The sequence below is a fragment of the Echiichthys vipera genome (genome assembly GCF_963691815.1).
Source record: "Echiichthys vipera genome assembly, chromosome: 1".
Lineage (NCBI taxonomy): Eukaryota > Metazoa > Chordata > Actinopteri > Perciformes > Trachinidae > Echiichthys > Echiichthys vipera.
In genome coordinates this window covers 37,983,622-38,009,661 of record NC_139826.1, presented here as the reverse complement: position 1 = coordinate 38,009,661, position 26,040 = coordinate 37,983,622, and the positions used below count along the sequence as shown (strand labels likewise).

The window sequence follows — 26,040 nt, the reverse complement described above, 5'->3', positions numbered from 1 at the left end:
CCTCCTCTCCCTCCTCTCCGTCCTCTCCTTCCTCTCCTTCCTCTCCCTCCTCTCTACTACCAAAATACTCTCTTTCGTCACGTCTCTGCTCACTGATGGTCCGAGTCAGTCTGCGGTCATCATCGCCCCTCGTCACTGCGGAGGAGGAGAGATAGAGAGCAGCGTATTTGTCTCTGTGAGGGTGGTCTGCAGTTAAACTGATGTCTAATTAGTGTTGTGTGTAATGTCTTTAAATGACGGGGTTCACTGCAACCATGACATTTCATGAAAGTTGAAGGATTTCAGGAAAAAACATGCACTTTTGAAAATGAATGGTTTTGACAAATGATGAAAACGCACCAGGACTCTGTCTTGGTGGAGTTTGTGTCCATTTAGCAGCAGTGCTTCTTTATGATTTCCAAAGATCAGGTTCACTTCCTGAGTTTTATGTGCAGCTGAGGATTAATATTGATAAATCATTTTCTGTCTTATTCAAGCCTCAAAGTGAAGCATAGTTGTCCATTTTACATAACGTCCCTAAACTTTATAAAACATGGGAGGGCAGATCATTTTTCCAAGCTCAACCCCAAAGCAATTTCACTTTCAGCTGGTCCAGTCCCAGCCTGGTCCTGGTCCTGGTCCTGGTCCTGGTCCAGTCCCAGCCTGGTCCTGGTCCTGGTCCTGGTCCTGGTCCAGTCCCACCCTGGTCCTGGTCCTGGTCCTGGTCCAGTCCCAGCCTGGTCAGGCCTACGACGGTTCTGAGGTCATTTTCTGTGCGCCTGTTGGGACGTAGAAAGAAGAAGGAGGGACCATGCGCGGACATTTAAAACAATGGCGGTGAAAGGTTCACGTTGGTGTGATGCGGAGGTGGAGTGTTTACTGCAGATTTGGTCGATGAAAAGATTCAAAAACAGTCGACAAGACGCACAAAAACTCAGAGGTCTACGGAAAGATTTGTAAACAAAGCCACGCATCGCCATGACGTCATCAATGCGTGTGACGTGTTACGCCGTGATGACGTATAGGCAGTAAGAAGCATTCACCGAGGCCCAGGTAGTGTGAGTACAAACGGGCCTGGAGGGGGGGACAAGGACCCTAAAGCACGGGGCGTGGGACGGATGCACAGTGTGAGTGCGGCCTTAAAGCAATAGTTTGACTTTTTCTACCTTTTTGTCCAGAGTCAGGCAGAGTTAAGAGGAACGACGCCCATGTTAACAAAAATTCCCCAGTTATTCCAAAGGTCTAAGACAAATATGACAAGGTGAAGGTGAATTCCCACATTCCCACCTGTCATTCCCACCTGACTGTCACTTTAACGACGGTCGTTGGCACTTGGAGCACAAAGGGTTCCAGTGACATCATCGGCCTTGTGAGAGGTTAAATACCTGGATCTCCACACCAGTTAGTTGGACCAGTCCCAGCCTTGTCCTGGTCCTGGTCCAGGCCCTGGTCCTGGTGCTGGTCCTGGTCCTGGTCCTGGTCCAGTCCCAGCCTGGTCCTGGTCCTGGTCCTGGTCCTGGTCCAGTCCCAGCCTGGTCAGATGTGTACATGAACTGATGAAGCCTCTTGGATGAGAGGTGAAACGTCTTCCTAGACAAATAACCAAGTCCAGTTGCTTTGGACTGAAATTGCTTTGAGGAGAACGACGACCTGGACACATGAGAACATTCACAGGCTCATTAAAAGAAGGTTTTCAGAAATACGCCGCTGATATCAGCTGATAACGTCGTCTGGACGATACATCTGTCTGGCACTGCAATTTCCCAGCTTGGATCAATAAAGTATTTCTATCCGACTGTTAAGTCTGACGTGACGCCCTTTCAAAATAAGACTTCCAGATCCAAACGCTCCGTTGAAACAAAACAGACAACAACGGCCTAACGTGAACAATTACGATCACTTCTTCCGACAGTTAAACACCTTTTTCATCCATAAGAAAGAGGTAAAATGACAATTACGTTGCTTTTTTAAAAACTCAGATCTGTTCAAACAAGGGGGAACACGGCACTGCGTTGTGGAAGAAATACAGGGCTTCGACCTGCTTGGACCCGGAAATCATATTTTGAAAGGGCGTTACGTCACGACTTAACAGCCGAATTCTATAAATAACATTTAGCTAAACGCCAAAACAGCTCAGTAACTCTAAAATTACAACCATTAACAAATGAAACAAACAAACATGTTCTTACAAAATGTGTCCTGTTACCAAACTGGAAGAACAGAGTCCGTATGTGATTGAATGGAAACCCACCACATCTTTATTTGACTTGCTGACTCGGACCGTCGTTATTTGGGTTAAACAGAACAAAGCTGCTGACGTGGCAGTTTGGGCTTTTATCATGTCGTGAGTGTTGCCTAGCGACAGCAGAGTTTACCTGGTCGGCAGGCTTCCTCCTCACTGTGGGTGTTTTTATTGACTCTGTGTGCTCCGGTTGTCCCTGGCGATCCACAGTGGTGAGGTCATCACCGCAGTGTTGGTGTGTTTGTTTCTGGGACATGAAAGATGCGCCGCCTGTTGACAAACTGCCAAGCGAGCAGACATTTCACTTTTTAAAGAGGCGTGTGTCGAAGTAAGTGACAGTGAAGAATGATCCGCATTTCGCCCCGGGCCAGATTGTCGCCAGAAGTGTCTCAGTGGTATTTTTGCTGAGTTACATCACCGGCCGTTTACAGTGAGGTAACAAACTTCTCCTGTTTTTAGTTTGTTTTATCTCAGGACTGAAAGCTTTTGCAGTTTTTCCATTTCCTGGTTACATACAGGGTTTTTGTTGTTGTTCTATGACTTTATGATGCATCTGCTTGAATTGAATTTGCTCCTGCCATAAGATTCAAGATTCAAGATTCAAGCAGCTTTATTTATCCCGAGGGAAATGATAGTCAGGGTTTCGTGCCCGAGGTGGTGACAGGATGCTTTGGTCCTGCAGAGGAGCGGCTGTGAAGGGTAAAGAAGAGTCCCTGGTGCTTCAGAGCAGGTAGGAGTTGCAGTTGGCTCCTCTGCCGCAGTCGCACAGCTGCCCGATGCGAGGCCCGTACTTCATGGCACACTGGTCTCGCATCCCGCACTGAGGGGAGGAGGGAGGGAAAGTTGACATCTGCCCTGAATGCTGATGAATAATGAAGCCGAGGCGGCCCACTTGCGGTGCTGCAGTGAGTTTGCGGGCTACAGTTGCATTGTGGGTAATGTAGTTATGGTGCGTGAAAAACACCAGCAGGCGGCTGTGGTGTGCGGGCCGCTTCTAATACTAATCAAATATCATCCCGGAGGCCAAGATCATTCATTCGCGGGCCTTGACTTTGACACCCATGATATACAACAATATGCAGCGTGCAGTTTAGCAGCAGATTGAAATAAAAGTGTTAGTACAAAACATAACATAACAAAACAAAACATAGCAAAACATAAAGTGGTGAGAAATCGCAGTATTCACTGACAACTCTCTGCAAGCTCTCCTCTCCTCTCCTTTCCTGCAGGAACGCAGGATTTAACCACGTATTTGTGCTTTTGTGTTTGTAAGTCGGAGACTGTTGCACACCCTAGATGACAGAAACCTCATTAACTCGATCACCTTGCTACTAAACACTGTGGCGCGACCTTGACATGCAGTTATTAAAGCAATAAAACTAGATCTGCTTTTCTCCAGACAGACACAGATAAAAACTGCGGGTGTGTCTTTGTGTTGGGACATAATGAGCAGAGTTTCAACGCACCGCGTCGACACTTACATCGCTGCCTGTTTCAAGTGTGGGAGTGCGCCGGATTGCGCAGCTTCTCCACAGTTTAATCTTCCCTCGAGAGAAGCTGTTTGCATAAAAAGACGATTGTGGCCGTGAGTCAGATAATCCATCAACAGAGAGATAATCTCTGTCTTATCTCTTATCCATCACGCGGAGCCGAGCGTTGTCGCTCATCCGTCTTTGCTTCCTCCCTGTTATCTGACACCTAACATAATAATCAACATAATCCTGTCTCTTGTTACTCCGCCTTTAAATTTTGAGCAATCCTCACCACATTTGGTACAGAACACCCCTGGACCAAGCCAGAGAAGGTGACTTTCTCAGATATGAGATGTTCCAAACAGTTATTCAATTCAATTCAATTCAATTCAATTTTATTTATAGTGTCGAATCATAACAAAAGTTATCTCAGGACACTTTACAGAGTAGGTAAAGACCACACTCTATGGCTTAGTTATGATTTACAGAGACCCAACAATTCCCCCGTAGAGTACGGTGGCAACGAAAACCTTCACTATAACAGACAGGAACGACAGACAGACCCAGCTCTGTGGAGGACGCACATCTGTCTGCACCGGAGAGAGGAAGAAAAGGAGAGAGAGACAGAGAGACAGACAAAAGACAGAGAGACAGACACACTTCCAGAGATGCCACCAACCAAAGCGTAACAGTAACTATAATAATATTTATAGTAATGTGAATATGACTTATATGTTATAGCAGTTAATAAAGCAGAACAGTGGAAACACAGCTAAGGTGATAGATTATGAAAATGATAATAATTATGGTGGCAAACATGATCAATGATGAGTAGCGGCAATAGCAGCTACGATACAGCAAGACACACCACTGATGGTGTTTTTATGGCTACAAATGTTATAATCTATAAGACTAGTGACAGTATATATGACTAATAGTGATAGAAGTAGCAGGAAGCGTCATGCAGGACCACAGCAGCAGGCACCACCACCATCAGCAGGGACCTAAACACAGTGCAGCCTGCTCATTGCATGGTGGAGTATGGTCTAAAATGATAGGGTTATTAACAGGGTTTGTGCACAATCAAAAAGCCTTTTATTTTACATGTAACATATTCTACAATGCATTAGTCACACTGTCATGTGAGAAAAGGCCATTTTAAATATGCACAAACTTTACAGTGTGCCTTTGGAGATTTCCATTTTATATGTTTTGGGACCATGTTCCACTCCTGCAATGAGCCCTGCATAAAGAGAGAGACTGTTAAACACCCGGACCGAGTGTCTCGCCACATCAGGGGTGTCAAAGTGATCCAGTAAAGGGTCGCTGTGGCTGCAGGTTTTCATTCCAGCCAAGCAAAAACACACCAGATCCAACAAATCAACTGTGTGAAGGCAGTTCAGGTGATTGCACGACTCGAGTCAGGTCTGTTGTTGATGGTTGGAATGAAAACCTGCAGCCACAGCGACTCTTCACTGGATAACTTTGACACCCCTGCGCCACATCATATTTAAAGCTCCCGTCTTCTCCGTGTCACCTTTAACTGTAAGACCAGCCCAGTTCCTCCTAAAGCACCGGCCATTCGCCTGTAATTTCCTGTTTTCAAACAGTTTCCAAAGCGCTCTTGTGTACAGCGGCTGCTGCAATAAGCGTTATGTAATGTCAGGCTCCTGATATTGTGTTGTTACGAGGAGAACAATGGCACAAGAGCGATGTGCTCAAACCCTTCTCACAGTGATACGATCTGGCCTCAGGTGACGGATCTTGATCCGGTGAGAGTTTTGACTGGTTGGTGGCGCTGCAAGATATGTCAGGGTATTATCAAGTCATGAGGATTTGTTCTTAAGTGACCAGGAATGATTGTAAATGAATGCCGACACAAACAGTATTTGTCAAGATATTTCTGGACCGACACACTGGTGTAGTTGTCTCCAGAGCCAGGGTTCATAATAATAATACTAATACTAAGTGTTAGAATAAAGGAGACTAAGGGCGCACTCACACTGTCCTTCCGCACCGTGCCCCGGGCTTTAGGGTACTTGTCCCCCCCTCCAGGCCCGTTTGTACTCACACTACCTGGGCCTCGCGCAAATGCTTCTTGCTGCCTATACGTCATCACGCCGTAACACGCCACACGTCCCACGCATTGATTGACGTCACTGCGATGCGTGGCTTTGTTTCCAGATCTTTCCGTAGACCTCAGAGTTTTTGTGCGTCTTGTCGACTGTTTTTGAATCTTTTCATCGACCAAATCTGCAGTAAACACTCCACCTCCGCATCACACCAACGTGAACCTTTCACCGCCATTGTTTTAAATGTCCGCGCATGGTCCCTCCTTCTTTTTTCTGTCCGAACAGGCGCATATAAATTACGCCAGAACCTTACATTTCCAGCTCACGATAGCACTTACTCGATTAGCAAGGTGCAACCACCAAACCCTGATCAAGGCATGTTTAAGCGACCAAAGCGTTACAATCAACTGCGATGAAGTGAAAACACACTGTGAGAAGGTCAAAGTCCCAACACAACAACACAGATAACACCCAAAAGAAGCTCAGGGATACTTTAATGTACACATGCTGTGAATATGCATTACTTAGCCTAACCTGATTTAAAGGTATAGCCCTGTGTAGCCCCGCCCTAAAGCGTCCCCTGCTTTACGGTCTATTTGACTCTAAATGGGACCATAATTTACTAAATGAACATCATGCTGCATTAAAGGAGACTTGAAACTAGAGATTGAGATGATAAACTCATTTGGAAAATGTTCACTGAGGGAATAAATCAAATGAGAAGTTTAGGCTTGTTTTCTCATTGACTTCTACACAATTCACCTTTCAGACCTGGAAGCTACGTCTATTAGTTTTTACAGTCTATGGTTCTGATCCTTGCGTGTTATGTTCATTTTTCACAGAAGTTCTTCATGAAATGAGAACATTTCAATTCCTACAATGTTTCAAACTGACTATTTCTTCAAGGAATTACTATAAAACATGCTATATTGTGCTATATATATATATCATTATCGAGATATGAAAGGATCTATATCTGGATAGAAGATTTGAGACGTAGAAAAACACTAATTGTATTTGCAGCCTGTTTTAAACCAACATTATTTAGCTTTGAATGTGCCGTTGAAGTGCACGTCTGCGCCACTGCAGGCTGTGTTCTGGGTGCTGTATAAGTGTTACCTGCTCAACACAGGCCTGAGTAACACAGTCAACAGTCGAGAATGTGGGAATGAAAAGGGAAAGAAAGGGAGAGGGATCAGTGCTCCGTAAAGGCCCTGTGGGGAAGCTTCCCAGTCCAGCCCCTCCTCCACCTCCACCTCCACCTGGCTGTCTGTGAAACCCGAGACGACAAGTTACTGTTCCGGTTTGGATATCCGACACAGCCCAGGAACAGTCTGCGAATCTGTCATGGGGGTGAAACCAGTGCCTAGAGCTGAGCTGAACACCCCCCCCCCCCCCCCCCCACACACACACACACACACACACACCTCAGCAGGCCTACCTGACCCTCTCACTTTCTCATGCCTGCTTGGTTTTCTATTGCTACAGCTCCGTACGTCAGTCCTCAGCTGGTGTTTGAACTCAGACAACCTCGGGACAGTGACGGCTCCAACGCCGCAGGTCAGATGTGATGGATTATTTCCCTCAGAAGGCCTCAAGGGTCAAAGGTCACAGATTCAATATGTATCAACCAGCAAAACTGCAATGACAGCATTTCATTTACTTATTTCTGCATCACGTTAACTGACGCAAAAGGACATACTCAATTATTTAGAAGGTTCTGGCCATCAGACCTAAATCAACCTCAACATATTCAGTTTTAATCAAATTCAGTTTTTAATCAAATTCAAGATTCAAGATTCAAGAAGCTTTGTTTATCCCGAGGGAAATTATTTTGCAACAGTTTCAATACAAAGATGGGAAAGGATCAGAGTAACAATAAGCATAAAAACATAAATCAAATCAAAATAAAGCTAACATAAAATAAATCAAACACTAACTAAGTGTGACAGAGTGCAACAGACTTTGTGGTTAAACGCAGGTTTATACAATATACAACAATACGCAGCGTGCAGTTTAGCAGCATGTTGAAATAAAATAAGTACAAACTAGATAAGTGAGAAGGAGCGATAAGTTATAAGTGTTAAAAATGTTAAAAATGTAGCAGCATGTCCTACAGAACTAAGTGACAGTATGGCACAGTGGAGTGTAGCAGCATTTCGTACTTAAGTAAGTTACAGTAAACCACAGTGAAATGTAGCAGCATGTCCTAAAGCACAGTAAGTGTATCAGCAGATAGTTACAGTACCATTAATAAATAAATAAAGTGATGTAGTGGTGATGTAAAGAGACAGTGTAAAGTGTAGCAGCATTCAAATTCAGTTTCAATCATATTGTGTAACAGAGAAAATCAACATACCTCAGATTCATGAAGCTTGAAACTGTGACCCCATAGAAAACAGCAGAGACTGACGAGGTAAAACCCAAAGATTAGAGTTAAAGTAAAGTTTTACGTTTTGTTTTCATATCCTTATCCTCTCACAACGCTCCAGATTTATCTTGCCACCCCTTAGGGCTGTGTATCATTTAGAGAATTATAACACGAGTGCGCTCAAAGTGATTGTTAGTTGTCTAAGCCCAAAACGACGGGTTAGTCGACTAAGAGGGGGCAGCCTTAATATAGATTTATTTCAGATCTTGGTACAAGAAGGCTTAAAATCAGGTATCATTTGACAAAAGAAGATTCAATGCTACTTTCTCATCTCATCTCATCTTCAACCTCTTATCGTCGGGTCTCGGGGGCAGCAGCTTTAGCAGGGGACCCCAAACTTCCCTTTCCCGGGCCACATTAACCAGCTCTAACTGGGGGATCCTGAGGCGTTCCCAGGCCAGTGTGGAGATCTAATCTCTCCACCTGGTCCTGGGTCTTCCCCGAGGCCTCCTCCCAGCTGGACGTGCCTGGAACACCTCCCTAGGGAGGCGCCCAGGGTTCATCCTTACTAGATGATCCTGAACCACCTCAACTGGCTCTTTGCTACTTTGTGCTGGGTTATTTCAGCTTAGTACTGATAACAAGGTTGGTTTAATCACGGACTTAAACTTATAATTGTTGTTAAATGACTTTCTTTCAATCAGCTAATTACTAACCAGCCAATTGTTTCAGCTCCTACTTGCATTCATCCTAAAAACGCCAGGATACTCAGTTTTGATTAGGCAGTAAACGAACCGGACGTGTAGTCGTTCTCACGAGCGTTCACCAAACGTAGCCCGCGTGAGGAGGTCTGCGTTACAGCCTGTAAAGTGTGTCGTGGTGTAAAGCCCAGGCCTTGTTGGGAAAAAAAAGAAACATGGTTGATTATTTCCCCCACTTTAACACACGGAGCATGGGTTTCACACAGTGACTCAGCGTGCACAGGCTCCGTCCAGCTGCTCTCGGGTTGTTTGAGAGCTGAGACGACGAGGTCAGTTGGTGCACAGATTCCAGTGTTGCGCTAAAGCGTGTAATGGACAACTTGGCTCTCACTCATCTCTTTTTTTGTGTGTGTGCGTTTTCTCTTTCCTCACAACACAACTTGATGCCTTGTTGTCTTGTTTAAACACTTCTTGAATGTCCTGCGGCCGTTTTATCAGGACCCTTCGAGGCCAAACTTTGGGGGAACGCACAGTTACCATTGTGAATTCAAATAAAACAAAACAAAACTGGAGCCGCGGATGGGTTGACAGTTTAAAGCCAGCTGCATTTGAAACCGACACTTAAGGATGACTTGAAAACTGTAAACCTGTCCGCGCTGATATTAGACGCTCAGTGCACGTCTAAGGGTTTAAGAGCACCAAACTCTGCACAAGGAGGCAGGCTGGGGCGGTGGATTGTCAAACAGACATCGGACTTTCATCCAGGAGACCATGGTTCATCTCCTGTGCCTCACTGTAGCTACGTTACAAATAACCCCACCCACCGCCTTTCCCTAACCCTAACCGAGTGAACATGCAGGGCTACCCAGGGCATTCACAGGTGACGCCAAAGTGTCCTGACAGAGCGGCGCTGTGTGACGAGTAGGCATGAGAACAGGTCGGCCGCACGAACACTGAAGTTCCCTCCCCCTGGTTTCCCCCTCAGCACGGGTCTTGGGCTCTCATTGGATCTTGGGAGTCCCTGACAGCTCCAGATATTTAACTATTTAGCCGTCTGGATAACTGGATTATGTCTGCGTGGCACTGGAGCGAGCGTAATTTTCCGTTTTTTTTTTGTTGTTGGCAAGTGTAAAAAGTGATTAGCTCGGGGCAGTACGGTGAAGGCATTCAAAGGTCTTTTTTAACCACTAATGCTGCTGAAAATAACAGCAAACCTCTGCAGCAGCATGAGAAGAGTCCCTACACACAAAACAAAGCACCAACAACGTAGTTAGTGAACCCAGAGTTTATTAAAAGAGTGTTTTAAAGACTTACCTACTGGCCCCTGTACCAGCTCCTCTCATAGTAAAGTCCATTACAGTGGATTAGCAAAGTCAGTCCCAAAGGAAGGAGCCCATTGGTGCTTTGTTGTGTGTGTAGGGACTCTTCTCATGCTGTTGCAGAGGTTTGCTGTTATTTTCAGCAGCATTAGTGGTTAAAAAAGACCTTTGAATGCCTTCACTGTACTGCCCCGAGCTAATCAGTGTTAGCTACGTCCGGCTGTTAGCAACTACCAGATTTCTCCGTTAATAGTTGGCTTGTTTGTTGAATGTAAGTGCCAAAAACAAACTTAAAGAAATTTACTTTAACTGTTTGTGGTTCGTAAGCAACAGAAAGCAGGACAGGCAGGTGGGTTCATGTGTTAACCGTATCTGCACCGTGACATTGTGCTGCTGCCAGATAAGGCTCACCAACACATGATTCGCCTTTCCAGCTATTCTGTAAACACACAGCACTTCCTTCTCTTTCCTTTCACATACAAATGCCTTCATAGGTCCAGGGAGAGCCGAGCAGGACAACAGAGCAGGACATTGTTGTCTAAAATTAGCATCCTGTTTCGGCCTCGTAACGCCTGTTTTATGTGTTTCTGGTCAGACTTGTGCTATTGAGAGCGTCTCTGCGTACACCGGGGGGTTTCCCTGGCTTATCTAAAGGTTTAAGTGGTGGGTGGGGTTCATGTGTAAACTAAGCCTTGGTTTAAGGTATAAAGCATGAGGCTCTTCACCTGTAACCCTGTAACGTTTACCCAAATGGGAGTGAAACCAACTCGTAAATCAGGGATGTCAAAGTCAAATACATCAGAGGGCCCAAAAAACTAATTTGCTCCAAGCCGAGGGCCGGACTGGTTCAATGTTTATTAAAACATATTAAAATGATTGCATATAACCTATTGAACCAATACCTAACATAGCGTACGTATTTTATTTAATAATTAAATGAATAATCCAATATTTTTGTATGGCTCTGTCAGTAATTGGGCTGAACGTTGACATCTGCCCTGAATGCTGATGAATGATGAAGCCGAGGCGGCCCACTTGTGGCCCTGCAGTGAGTTTGTGGGCTACCGTTGCATTGTGGGTAATGTAGTTTTGGTGCGTGAAAAACACCAGCAGGCGGCTGTGGCGTGCGGGCCGGTTCTAATACTAATCAAATATCATCCCGGGGGCCAGGATCATTCAATTGCGGGCCGGATCTGGCCCGCTGGACTTGACTTTGACAACCAAGTCGTAAATAGTCATCAGGACCTCCAAAAACCCAAATTGACGTCTTCATATTCTTGTTTGGTCTGACAAACCAGACGTCATTTGAATCAACAGTCGCACCACAGAGAAAACTAAGGACTCCTCACATTTTTTCATCAACTAATCAACTACTAGTTTCAGCGCTTTAACAAACTGAGCCTTAATATTCATCTCCTGCGGGAAGGTTTCACTGTTGAGAAGCTTTGAGTTGGACCACATACTAACCTCCCACAGTGGCACTTGGTCTGTCTCTCAAACAGTCGTGACAGAGTTTAGTGGTTAACTTCCTGTGGTAATAATTAAATTAAAGCCAATTAAAGCTTTTATGTTTGTCTGTAACCATTTACTCAACACACTAAATGTATGGGCGTGTCTTTTCTGGTTATAACCCAGCAGGATGCGGAAAAAAGTCTGCAGTTATTCTTTGTTGTTGTTTTGAATCCCATGAAACAATGAGTGGAAAATGATGAGTAAGAACCGTGTTCATGTCGATTTTCATGCTGCAGAATTTAAAAGGACACCTCCGAACAATCATGACCGAAAGAACGAGGGTGCAAGCGTCTGAAATGTGTTTTCTCAGGAGGGGGGCTGGAGTCTCCCTTAGAGAGAGGGGGAGAAGTTCAGCATCCGTGAGGAACTCGGAGTAGAGCCGCTGCTCCTTTGTGTTGAAAGGAGCCAGTTGAGGTGGTTCAGGATCATCTAGTAAGGATGAACCCTGGGCGCCTCCCTAGGGAGGTGTTCCAGGCACGTCCAGCTGGGAGGAGGCCTCGGGGAAGACCCAGGACCAGGTGGAGAGATTAGATCTCCACACTGGCCTGGGAACGCCTCAGGATCCCCCAGTTAGAGCTGGTTAATGTGGCCCGGGAAAGGGAAGTTTGGGGTCCCCTGCTAAAGCTGCTGCCCCCGAGACCCGACCCCGGATAAGAGGCTGAAGATGAGATGAGACCTCTGGTTTCTTTGATGTCTTTGAAGTTCAAGTCCCGATCAAACCGTTTAAATCAATTGCACGGCTGAACCGAAGTCTCTGTGTGTAGTTGTGCAGTTACAGTTATGGGAACACCAGTTACGCATCATGTGAGTTTGAGATCATCTGACTAAGTTGCTGACTTGACAATTCCCTTATTAACTGCCCAGTAAGCATGTTTTAGTAATTCTCCAGTCAAAAGACTAAAGGTCTGGACACCGAGATTACACATAATTATCGTTTTAACACTAATTCCATGACTTTATCATACAACACCAGGATATTTGACGCAGTTGGACTCGTTCAGCCATTTAAATGTGGTTGAAACAACATCAGTTTAAGATTCCTCGACGTGTTTTTGACCTGCAAATCAATCCTCACCTCAGTCTGATAATTTTTTTTTATATAGATTTGATTGAAATGTTTATTTTGAATATGTAAAAAAACAAAACAATAGTAATAAAAAATATTAAAAGTAAGGATCGACCGATATGGAGCTTTTTGGGCTGATGCCGACTTTTTTTTTCATCAGCCGATGACCGCTGCTGATTTTCTTGAGCCGATATTTGGAGCTAATACGACTTTTCCTCGCTCAATTTCCATCACAAGAATGACACAAAGATGAAAACAAATGTTACGAGTCTTAATTTAAAAAAAAGGAACATTTATTGAACTTAAAAGGCGTCTCCAGCAACACGGAGCTGCCTGTGGACGCCTGTCTGTAAATAATGCCAGCGAACGCAGCGGCTGATACGATACACACTGTACTGTTGCATCATTCATTCATTCAGCTTCCAACGCTTGTCCCTGTTGGGGTCGCGGGGGGGCTAGAGCCGATCCCAGCTGACATCAGGCGTGAGGCGGGGTCCACCCTGGACAGGACGCCAGTCTATCACAGGACACATAGAGACGAACAGAGACAGACAACCATTCACACCTACGGGTGATTTAGAGTCATCAATGAACCGAACACCTGCACGTCTTTGGACTGTGGGAGGAAACCGGAGAACCCGGAGAAAACCCACGCAGACACGGGGACAACATGCAAACTCCACACAGAAGGGCCCCAGCCGGGATTCAAACCAGGAACCCTCTCGCTGTGAGGAGACAGTGCTATATTTAATTCCAATATTTTAACTTATGTGCTCATATTCTTCTTTTTTGCTTGTTTGATTTTCTTTTTTTAACATTTTTAATGAGCATTGTTGGATGGAGCCTGAGAAGACTTTCATTGTTGCGCTCAACTCACAATCTTGTTGTGAGGCGACAGCGCTAACCACCACCCCACCGTGTCTCAGACGGACAAAAGATGCAGACAAACAGAATTTAATTTACATATTTTAAAGGAGTGGGAGGAAGTAAAACTCATTTAATCCCAACCCTTCTCTGTAATTAGTAATAGTTCATTATTTAAAACAAAATCTAACTTAATGCAACACATTTATCCTGCATCTCTTAGATCCGTGGTTTTTCCCGTCACTTAAAGGTGCTGGACGGTGTAAAGCAGCCGTCTGTGCAGTAGACTTACATGCCATTGTGTCTCTACGGTCCTCCAGATCCAACCTTTCTAAACAATGCGTCAAAGAAAGCTATTAGGCCGCTCCCTGAGAGGGACAAGAGGACAATTACTCATGGTGTTACAATAACCAGGGCCTGTGGTCTGTTAGTATAAGCTCTTATTAAATATTAACTCAAGTGGAAGCACTGTGCCTCTGACTCAGACTGAAACCTTTGGAAAGAGGAAGCGTGTAACTGAAGTCCAAAGTTTCTTCACCCGTGTGGACTGAACTCGAGTAACGGACCCTCCCTGCAGCCAGAGTTTTCCCGGTGAGCCCACGCCGCAGCAGCAGCTGAAGGCGTGGTGAACTGTGCAGGGGGGCAGAGGGTGTCTTCCTGGAGACACGGCGGTCAGTAGCGGATCTCTTCCTACGAGAATGACCTCTGAACTGGAGCACGGGCCTCAGCTTCCTGCCGGCACGCAGGCGGGATGAGATCGCTTCCGTGTTTTCCTGTACTGTAGTCCTGTCTGAGCTATTAAAAGTTATTAAAACATCTTATATCCATCTAATAACCAATGCATTATGGATCCAAAGACTGGGGGTCACAGATATCTCCGGCAGGATTGCAAATATACGTTATGTTAGTTAAATCTGCAGTCTGAATATAAAATATACCATTATATTTCAGATAAATTAGATTTTACTCCACATTTTTGTGTATAATATTGATTACAGTATAATTGACTACAGTTTAACGCACTTGAGGTGAGCTTTTATTGATTTCTGACCAGATTTAGGGTCAAAACATCAGCAGAGTGAGGTAAATGGGGAGAATGCCCCATTGTGACAAAATGAGAACCATTTTCAATGACTCAGAACACCACAAAAGCATCTAATCTCTCCACCTGGTCTTGGGTCTTCCCCGAGGCCTCCTCCCAGCTGGACGTGCCTGGAACACCTCCCTAGGGAGGCGCCCAGGGTTCATCCTTACCAGATGATCCTGAACCACCTCAACTGGCTCCTTTCAACGCACAGGAGCAGTGGCTCTACTCCGAGTTCCTCACGGATGCTGAACTTCTCCCCCTCTCTCTAAGGGAGACTCCAGCCCCCCTCCTGAGGAAACACATTTCAGACGCTTGTATCCGCAGCCTTGTTGTGTTGCTGTTCATATTGATCCGTATTGTGTGACATGAACGCAGCATTAGCCTTCATTAAGGTTGTCCCACAGACGTTCTTGAACCTCACGGTCTGTCATCGGTTTGTTGTTTGTGTAGGTTGATTCCAGACGGTGCTTTCACATCTGTGGCTGTTCTTCATAATCATAATAATAATAGTAACATATTCACAACGTGGCGTATGTTGGAATCCAGTTACAGACGTTCAAAGATCCCGTCCGTAGCTGTTGTTCCTGCTGGTGAAGTGGAGGGTGTGTCTGTGTTTGTGCTAGCCGGGAAAGGGTGTGTGTGTAGGCCTGTTAAAAGAGCCATTAGTTAGCAGTCTTTATGGAGCCTTTCACTGCTCCAGTGTGCAGTGAAAGGAGGGGGTTGTTCCTGGCTGGCAGGCCCAGGCCTTGAGCCGTGGCTGGGTCACCTCTGCCTCAATAGCGGGCCTGTCTGGAGACCCTGTGTCCCCACTTCCTGGGAGGGAAGTTGTTTCAGCTGTGGGGTTAGACGGCCTGTGTGCACTGCAACGTGTGGGTGTGTGTTTGTGTAGTTTTATGAAATGTCCTAACAAGAATTGAATAGTTTGTGAGCTGCAGTAATACAAGTGTGCGTGTGTGGGTGTGTGTATCTCTGCGTGTGTGTGTGTGTGTGTGTGGGGGGGGGTTCTGTCCGTAGGTGGAAAGGAATCTTTGAATCTCCCAGGACACAGTTAACCTTGTTGTTACTTGACAAAGACCTTAGTTCGAGGCGAGTGGGAGTGTTTTCTCTGCAGATGAAAAGAGAAAGAGTGTGTTTGCCTTTTTTCAGAAGGCAACGTTTGACCTCACTGTGAAATTCCTCACGGCTGACGGTAACCTCAAGGTTTTCATAATCCCAGCTGATATTTGAAAGCTTTCAAGGGATTGTTCAGATTTTTCAAAGTGGGTTTGTATGAGGTACTCATCCGTAGTCAGAGTGTTACCTTCATGGCCCTTATTTAGGAGCAGTCACAAGTACTGAAAGAACTGTAATTTGTTGTAACTGGGATGTGACGCTACAGTGGAACCACAAATGTTTCAACATTATGCTTCAAGTTGGTCCCATGCAGGGAGGAATCACTGTGCGGTTTTATAGTTCATACCTTTCAGTATTACGCAAATAAACCAGAATGCCACTGAATTGGCATTCAGTAAGTGAGGCAGCGTTTTAGCTCCAGTTGGCTGCCCAATCCTGCTCCTGCTACTGGAGGGTCACTGTCCTGCATGTTTTAGGCTTCTCCCTGCTCTGACACACTTGAATCTAAACATTTTCAAACCTGTGACGAGCTTCAGCTGCTTGATAACAAGCACATCCTTAGATTCAGGTGTGTTGGAGCAGAGAGAAACCTAAAACATGCAGGACAGTGGCCCTCCAGGAGCAGGGTTGGGCAGCCCTGGTTTAAACGCTCATGATATAATGAACCATCTGATGCAAGTTCGTGCCTCTTTATCTGTAAGTGAAGTGAAAGTAAGCGATGCAGATTGATTTAAGTGTCACTGAAGGAGAAAGTCACAACTTCTCTTCTCGAATGAACTCTAAACAGATCGATAGCTAACAGAGTAAAAAGGAAAATGTCAGTTTTAAATTTCAGGGAGTGCGTTTTTCCGTGGTTACTGGGCGGTGATGTGGAGGAATCCGGTCTTCCGGGCCCGTCCCAGTATGGGAGCTCAGCGTGTCTCCTCTGTGGCCCGGAGCTGAAACGGGCACACAGCAGGAATGTGACTCTGCGATATGACCTGAAACGAAATGAAATGTCACACAGGAGGAATGCTGGGAGCCTGGTGTGCAGGAGGAGAGGTTACCACAGGCCAGGTTAGGTGTGTTATGTTGTGCTGGAGCTGCAGAGCCAGACTAGTTTTATTCATGAGGTGGCGCTGAGTTTTATGGAAAAGCACAGGAGGGAATAATGTACGTAGGCCGTTCATTCCTGTGAGAGCTGGTTCTGTCTTTCCTTAATCACTTACTGTACACCTGCTGTACTCTGACTGAATTCACAGTATCAACTTTTGGAGAAACACAACCTGACATCACACTGCGAAGGCCAATCTTGCAATGTTTCCTGTGTAGTTGCCAAGCGCCAACCTCAGCAACTTCCTGGTTGATCCAACCAGGAAGTGCCAAAAACTGCAGTTCTCTGAGTGTCCACTAGGGGCAGGTTTCATAACAGAGCAGTTTCTCATTGACCCCCATGTTAAACAGGCCGTTTACACAGCATCATTAAACCTGTTTAAGGACAAAAGAACATTTTAGTCTGTATGTTTGGCTCATATCTCCATGACAACACTGAGGGGGGTGAATTTTTTTGTACCAGGCTAGTTTTTATTTTATTGGAGCTTAAAGTTTATGAATAATTAGGGGCGTGGCCTCTTGAGTGACAGCTAGCATCTGGCCCTCACTTCTCCCATGAGGTAAACGTCAGCCAGATGGACGTACGCCCCTCCCCCCAACGTCTGATACATGCCCTTTTTTGGTCAGAGGAAATGAGGCGGAGTCAAAGTCTGACAAGATGGAGACTACAGTAGGCGAGGACGATTGGATCGAGTTTAGAGAACCGACCGTGACGGAGACGCTACGTCCATTTTTTATACAGTCCATGTTTGTCAATTACTGTGACCTTGTACACCAGTTTAAAACCTGTCATGACGATCCTGGTTAGTTAGTGAAAATAAATATGTTTTTTAAAAATCTGTCGATGCCGACAGAAAATCACTCGTAGGACCCGGCTCACTAGCAGCGTGGCTAAATGCTAACACACTGTAAGGGCCATTTAAGAGGCACTGCTGTAATCGCTGCCTGGTTTGGTGTGAACGCAGCCTCAGGGCTCCCTTTTTACTGTAATTACAGATGTATTAGTCAGCCTATCATCAGGGAATTAATAATAATAATTGATCTTTGCGGGTTACACCTTCATAAAGACGAGGCAGTACTTGTTCTCTTCCATTTAGCATCCATTCTGACCGCTACAATTTATTATCCACGCCATCATCTCTCGCTGATCCTGTGACGGACATTGTGTTTGACGTTTCAATGATAAGTAGTTAGTCGCTTAATGGAAAGGAGGGCAACTGTAGTTATTGGATTTCACCACAAACAAGCTTCCCCTACTCGCTACAAATCAAAATAAATGCATCTCGGACACGAATCTGGTCAACTTCCATCAGACTAAACTGCAGGAGCACGCGTAGTATTATTTATAATAGGACGTTTCATCTCAAAGCGACGGGGATGTGGGTATTTTTAGAGGTACCCTGTCGTGAAGTGAAGTGTTGATAATGAGTGGAAATTGAAACCTGTTTGTGAAGCTTGAGTTATTAGGACTCCATTGATCGTAACATTTCCTTCGGGGAGGCTTCAAAATAGTGTTTTTTCCCACTTATTACCACATTTTGTCATGGGATGCACCAACTATGAGGCAATCAGTTGTTGTCAGCTCACTGTAAAATGGATATAAAGCTACTTTTGAACTTAACCTAAACTCAACATCCTTGAATTTAGCTCCCAATGCTGTCCCCTCATCTACATCAGTACGTTTTCTGCTGAACAGGCTCGAGTCACAGCGACGCTTCTTCACTGTTCAGATGCTTATGATAACATGGTCATTCTGGACTAAATCACGAGTATTATCTTATTTATAAATATCATTTCACGGGTATAATTCGATTAGGTCGTCTGCAGGCATTATACACGACAAGCAGTGACGGCCTTGATCCAACATCACAAAGTGAAGCGAGCTCTTTCCTTTTTCTCTCGTGAATTTGCGTCTTTAATCTCAGAGAAAAATCAAGTTCTCCTCCAACAGCACCGTCATTTCATTTAATTTTGAACCTTTAACGGCCTTCATACACTGTCATAGCATCCTTACTCTTTGCTCCACATCTAAGGGCGCACTCACACAGTCCTTCCGTCCCGTGCCCCGTGCTTTAGGGTCCTTGTCCCCCCCTCCAGGCCCGTTTGTACTCACACTACCTGGGCCTCGGCCAATGCTTCTTGCTGTCATTACGTCATCAAGCCGTAACACGTCACACGCATTGATGACGTCATGGCGATGCGTGGCTTTGTTTCCAGATCTTTCCGTAGACCTCTGAGTTTTTGTGCGTCTTGTCGACTGTTTTTGAATCTTTTCATCGACCAAATCTGCAGTAAACACTCCACCTCCGCATCACACCAACGTCAACCTTTCACCGCCATTGTTTTAAATGTCCGCGCATGGTCCCTCCTTCTTTTTTCTACGTCCCAACAGGCGCACATAAAATGACGTCAGAACCGTCGTAGGCCTCGTGCTCGTACACGTGCGCACGCTCGTGCTCGTACATGTGCAAACGCGCTCTACAAAAGCCCAACTCTCTCAGACGGGCCGTGGACGGCCAGCTGGCCACAGTTATGCGTGGAGCGGTTGCACTCACACTGGTCAAACGCACTAGGCTTGACCCGAAAAACCTGTTTTGGCCCGGTGCGGAAGGACAGTGTGAGTGCGCCCTAACTGAAATTATAAACTGCATTTTCACTTTCAGTTTCATAAAGCCACTGCACGTCACACATCTGTGCATGAGTCTTTATGCTATATATATATATATATATATGTGTTATCAGTTACTATCATAACTGAAAGAAAACATTAGTTTCCAAGTGCCAGGACACCCTTGTTTAAATCAGACCCCTTTGAAGCGCTGTACAACAACAGTAATTATCCCTGTAGGGAAGCTGCGCCGTATATTTAGGTGTGGATGTACACTATGTTTCCCCTGTGGGTTCACTGTGATATGTGACGTGCGTGCTGTGCTGTGCTCTTCCGTGCAGATGGATGGAGGCCTGTCTGGACGAGGAGTTGCCTCCCACCACGGAGCTGGAGGAGGGGCTGAGGAACGGCGTCTATCTGGCCAAACTGGGAAACTTCTTCGCCCCCAAAACCGTCTCCCTCAAGAAGATCTACGACCGCGAGCAGACGCGCTACAAGGTGAAAACGTGTATTATGTGTGCATGGGTCAGAGAAAGATGACGTTGAATCATTACAGCCAGACACTGAGGAGGTGTGAACTGTGTAGTTGCATGTTTTTACTCTTTTGTTAAGTAGATTAAACTGTAAAGACTTTAAAGCATGTTGGAAACATCACCTGCTTGAAGTCTGACTTAGTAAAGTAAATACACCAAGTCTAATCTTCTACCTTCAGCCTTTAGTTCCCCAGTCAAAGACCAAACCTGATGGTTGTGTTTCTGACAAAGTTGAAACTAAAGAAACGCGTAACACTGCGTTACATTTGGTCGCATGTGCACCAATCTGGGAGAAGCAAAGAAGACAACAACTCCTGTGATCCCACGCTGCTTCACAACGTCACCAAACTTCCCATCTTCTTTCATTGTCCTAAAAATGCAAACTAATCGAGATAAAATCACAATAGATACAACAGAAATCGCCAAAACACGATGTATCAAAAGGAAACAGCGGTTATAATAGAGCATGTGGGTGTGAAGACCTTTAAAAGGACTTTGCTGCTGGTACAACCATCTTCTTGTTTCATAGCTTTCGGAAAAGCAGGACGTGTCGATCCAATACTCCAAAGAGTCCATACATCATACTGTAACAAAGTGTTTTGAAGCCGAAAGGCGACTATGGAGCTGAGTTAAGATCTGAGATGTAACTGAGACATGTGTGGCTCCACCAACCTCTGTGGACTCTTCACTGACACCCTCTCGGTGTGTTTCAGTGTGTGTTTCAGTGTGTGTTTCCTTGCTTTGTGCCGTAACCTGGTTGGAGCCGCTGGATGAATGGGACCTCAGTTTAAAGCTCTCGTTGTCTCGTAGAGTGAACGAGGCCGGAGTCTTTGTTGTGTCCTGACGTTTGGTTTCTCTCTTACAGGCGACTGGGCTCCATTTCAGACACACAGACAACGTGATCCAGTGGCTCAACGCCATGGCGGAGAAGGGACTGCCGAAGGTGAGCGTGGCTCATATCTCTCACATGCAAACGAACCTACAATGAAAGTAGAAAGAACATGGTGTTAGAGTTTATTTCAGTAGATATCAGGTCATTAAAACCTTCATAAACATCCAGCTTCTTCTGCAGGAATATATTTCCTTCCCCTGCCTCTAAGCACTGCGTGTCATGCACAGTTTATGTAACAATAATGCTAAATATCATTCAGAACATACAGTTGACTTCCTATGTTCAAGGCATCAATGGAGAGCTGCAGCTACGACGTGTTTTTGTAGGCAGACCCTGAAGTTAGCACTGCCCTTGGTTTCCTTGACATAAAGACGACGATGTCTCTCCACTGGGTTTTGGATTATTGCAGAAAATAAACTTCTGATATTTACACGTTTTGTTTAAGCAAGATATTCTTCACAAATGAACACCACTTTTCTGATTTCTGGAGCATAAATGTAATCTCCAGAAGTAAAAACGACACCAACCGCTAGCGTCCAACTGATTTTGATTGTATGGAGTGATGCTTTAGTTCCTCTATTAGTGCCACATAAGATCACATCCAGTCCCATCCCTAAATATCACCTAGAAATCATCAGTATTTAAAGTGAAATTCAGGCTTTAAATCATCCCGTGGTCTTTTTGGAAACTTTAGAAATCCTGGAGAGTCGCTAGCAGCCGGACGTAGCTCGGGGCAGTACAATGAAGGCATTCAAAGGTCTTTTTTAACCACTAATGCTGCTGAAAATAACAGCAAACCTCTGCAGTAGCATGAGAAGAGTCCCTACACACAAAACAAAGCACCAACAACGTAGTTAGTGAAGCCAGAGTTTATTAAAAGAGTGTTTTAAAGACTTACCTACTGGCCCCTGTACCAGCTCCTCTCATAGTAAAGTCCATTACAGTGGATTACCAAAGTCAATCCCAAAGGAAGGAGCCCATTGCTGCTTTTTTTTGTGTGTAGGGACTCTTCTCATGCTGCTGCAGAGGTTTGCTGTTATTTTCAGCAGCATTAGTGGTTAAAAAAGACCTTTGAATGCTGTCACCGTGCTGCCCCTAAGCTAATCACTGTTAGCCACGTCCTGCTGTTAGCGACTCTCCCTGATTTCTCGGTTAATATTTCTTAACTGTGTTTTGAAGTTACTGTAGAAGTTTGAAACGATCCTTTAAATGAGCCTAAAATAAGTAAACAGTTGCCTGTTCTAGTGAAGGAGCTGCTCTGTGAAGTTTCCACTCGGCCGATTGTGTGGAAACTCTGAACACTTGTCATTACGTTGGCATGGACCAAAAAAATGAAATGGGGAATCAGCCCCGAAATTGGCAACTTCAACAGAAAACATAAGTCTTTTTCATTTCAGTTGCGTCACAAAGACGACGCCAGGGCGTGTGAATGCACATTTTCACATTGTGTGTAATCCCACATCAGAGCTGCTACCTTTAATCACTCCCGCACACACACACACTCACACGCACACACACATGCTGTGACATGCTGACGTGCTGTCACGGACCTGCTGGAGGTGCTGCTCTCATTCACTCTTGTTGTCCTCCGTCTGTTTCAGATCTTCTACCCTGAAACCACCGACATATACGACAGAAAGAACATGCCGCGCTGCATCTACTGTATACACGCACTCAGGTACCCCCTGTCTCTCTTTGCAGCGTCAAGTCAAAGCAGTACAGTGAAACACAATCCATGATGGAAAGATGGAGAATGGATAGTCCATTTACACAAGTACAGTACTTAAGTACAGTTGAGGTACTTGTGCTTTACTGGAGTATTTATATTTTATGCTAGTTTAAACTTGTACTTCACTAAATCTCAGGGGCAAATGATACTTTTTACTCTACACTACATTTATCTGACAGCTCCAGTTACTTTGCACATTCAGCAAATCTTCTAAACTTATGATGCAATATTGTGATTAAGCTACCCAGCGTTAAATTACTGAAATTCGACCCACCTTTACCAGCTGCAACATTAAAGTGACAAACGCATTAAAAAGTAATTCTGGCGTAAAATCATCCCATGGTCTTTTTCGACACTTGCATACATCAAATAAACTACTGAGACAGTTTATTTTTGTGTATGAACTATTAACGACATCCCAGAGGATCACTAACAGCCGGACGTGGCTAACAGTGATTAGCTCGGGGCAGTACGGTGAAGGCATTCAAAGGTCTTTTTCAAAGGTCTAATACTAGTGAAAATAACAGCAAACCTCTGCAGCAGCATGAGAAGAGTCCCTACACACAAAACAAAGCACCAACAGCGTAGTTAGTGAAGCCAGAGTTTATTAAAAGAGTGTTTTAAAGACTTACCTACTGGCCCCTGTACCAGCTCCTCTCATAGTAAAGTCCATTCAAGTGGATTACCAAAGTCAATCCCAAAGGAAGGAGCCCATTGGTGCTTTGTTTTGTGTGTAGGGACTCTTCTCATGCTGCTGCAGAGGTTTGCTGTTATTTTCAGCAGCATTAATGGTTAAAAAAGACCTTTGAATGCCTTCACCGTACTGCCCCGAGCTAATCACTGTTAGCCACGTCCGACTGTTAGCTACTCTACCGGATTTCTCCGTTAATAGTTGTTACATGGAAAAATGACTAAGATGATTAAGTGATTAAGTGTCGAAAGGGACCATAGGATGATTTTACGCCGGATTTCACTTGAATGCAAGACTTTAACTTGTAACAGAGCTTTTTAAAACTTACTTCGCTCAAATAAAAGATGCGAACACGTCTCTTTCCACCCTTGCGTGTTGGTCCCTGTGAACTCCTCATTCACTGGACTGCGAGCGCTCAAACAGCTCTCTTGACAAACCTGTGTGTTCCCCGTGGTCTGCACACATCTGTGGTCTGAGCATGTTTCAGGCCTGTGACGTCTTTACGAGGTGAACGGGGCCGTTTTTCTGCAGAAAGGCATTCAGAGGCACAGGCCAGGGAGCTGCTCCTGTTAATGGGGCATTCCACCCCAGGTAACATGGACGCAGGGCCTTTAGAGAGTGTGTGTGTGTGTGTGTGTGTGTGTGTGTGTGTGTGTGTGTGTGCGTGCGTGTGTGCGTGTGTGCGTGTCCATGCTCCAGGCTGTATGACACAGACAGGTAACACCCACATGCCACAGCAGCAGAAAGCTCATTAACTGTTTTCATTCAAAGACCGCAGGAAACCTCTGGGGCCTTCTGCTGCTGCTGCTGCTGTTGCTGCTGCTGCTGCTGCTGCTGCTGCTGTTGTTGTTGTTGTTGCTGCTGCTGCTGTTGTTGTGATGCTGCGGCTGCTGCTGCTGCTGTTGCTGCTGCTGTTGCTGCTGTTGCTGCTGCTGCTGTTGCTGCTGCTGCTGCTGCTGCTGCTGCTGCTGCTGCTGCTGCTGCTGCTGCTGCTGCTGCAGATGTTGTGATGCTGCTGCGGCTACTGCTGCTAATGCTGCTGCTGCTGCTGCTGCTGCTGTTGCTGCTGTTGCTGCTGCTGCTGTTGTTGTGATGCTGCGGCTGCTGCTGCTGCTGTTGCTGCTGCTGTTGCTGCTGTTGCTGCTGCTGTTGCTGCTGTTGTTGCTGCTGCTGCTGCTAATGTTGTTGTGATGCTGCTGCTGCTGCTGCTGCTGCTAATGCTGCTGCTGCTGCTATTGCTGCTGCGGCTGCTGCTGCTGCCGCTGCTGTTGTTGTGCTGCTAGTTTGACAGAATCACACGTCGTGTCTCCGACGGTTGATTCTGCTGAAGCACAACACGACCACAGTTGAACAGTTCATCTCACACAGATGTGAAGATGAGCTGAGGACAGTTCATCAGGAAAGACATCAAACTAAAAACAATATTTCACAGGATTCATGGGATCAGGTCAGGACGGAGAGCTGCCTTTGAACCGGAGAGAAGCTCTACTCTTCCTCCTCCACTTTCTTCTTCTTCTTCACTCTCTCCTTCTTCTTCTTCTTCTTCTTCTTCTTCTCTCTTTGCTCTCTCCTTCTTATCTCTTTCCTTCTTCTTCTCTCTTCCCTCTCTCCTTGAATTCTCTCTTCGCTTTCCCCTTCTTCTCTCTCCTTTTTCTTCTTCTCTGTTCTCTCTCCTTCTTCTTCATCACTCTCGCCTTCTTTTCTCTTTCTTTCTTATTCTACTTCTTCTTCTCCTCTCTTCTCTCTCGCCTTTAATTTAATTATCTCTTCTCCCTCCTCTTCTCTCTTCTCTCTCCTTTTTCTTCTTCTCTGTTCTCTCTTCTTCTCTGTTCTCTATCCTTCTTCTTCATCACTCTCTCCTTCTCTCTTCTTCTTCTCTCTTTGCTCTCTTCTTCTTCTTTTCCTCTCTTCTCTCTCGCCTTTAATTATCTGTTCTCTCTCCTTCTCTCTTCTCTCTCCTTTTTCTTCTTCTCTGTTCTCCCTCTCCCTCTCTCTCTCCTTCTCTGTTCGCTATCCTTCTTCTTCATCACTCTCTCCTTCTCTCTTCTTCTTATCTGTCTTTGCTCTCTTCTTATTATCTCTTTCCTTCTTCTTCTTCTTCTTCTTCTCCTCTCTTCTCTCTCACCTTTAATTATCTCTTCTCTCTCCTTCTCTGCTCTCTCTCCTTCTTCTCTCTCCTTTTTCTTCTTCTCTGTTCTCTCTCCTTCTTCTCTCTTTGCTCTCTTCTTCTTTTCCTCTCTTCTCTCTCTTCTTCTTATTCTCTTTGCTCTCTCCTTCTTCTCTTTCCTTCTTCTTCTTCTTCTTCTTCTTCTAACTGGGGTTGACTTTGCTAACTTTTGTTGTCCAAACGCACAACAACAATAACTGCAGCAGCATTTTAATGTCTGTTCTTTTTTTAATCTTAAACTCCTTCTACGCGCTGTGAAGTGAAGCAGCCCCGTTTTATCACTCTACCTCATGACGTACCAGTAAATGAACAAACATACGTCTGAATTCACAAAGGGGACAGGCGTTACAGCTGGTACAAACATCTGTTTCTCTGCCCTGAATGACAGGGAGGGCCGTGCACTTGTATGTTCTCGGTGTCAGTCTTTGACCCTCTCATCCTGGTGATGAGTTTGTACTGACGCTGTAAGGAATCATGACATTGCTCTTCATGTATTAGTGTCTGATCGCCCGCGGTACTGTCACGTTTCT

At 45.2% G+C, this 26,040-nt stretch overlaps 1 protein-coding gene across 1 annotated transcript in view; it reads left to right on the top strand.

Annotated features, from left to right (window-relative positions):
• Positions 1–26,040, top strand: part of iqgap1 (IQ motif containing GTPase activating protein 1) — a 65,971-nt gene that overhangs the window by 8,672 nt on the left and 31,259 nt on the right. The window contains exons 3-5 of the mRNA XM_083914875.1: positions 19,840–19,996; positions 20,897–20,974; positions 22,525–22,601. Of these exons, the coding sequence (XP_083771001.1) occupies positions 19,840–19,996; positions 20,897–20,974; positions 22,525–22,601 (312 nt within the window). The remainder of the gene's footprint in view (positions 1–19,839; positions 19,997–20,896; positions 20,975–22,524; positions 22,602–26,040) is intronic.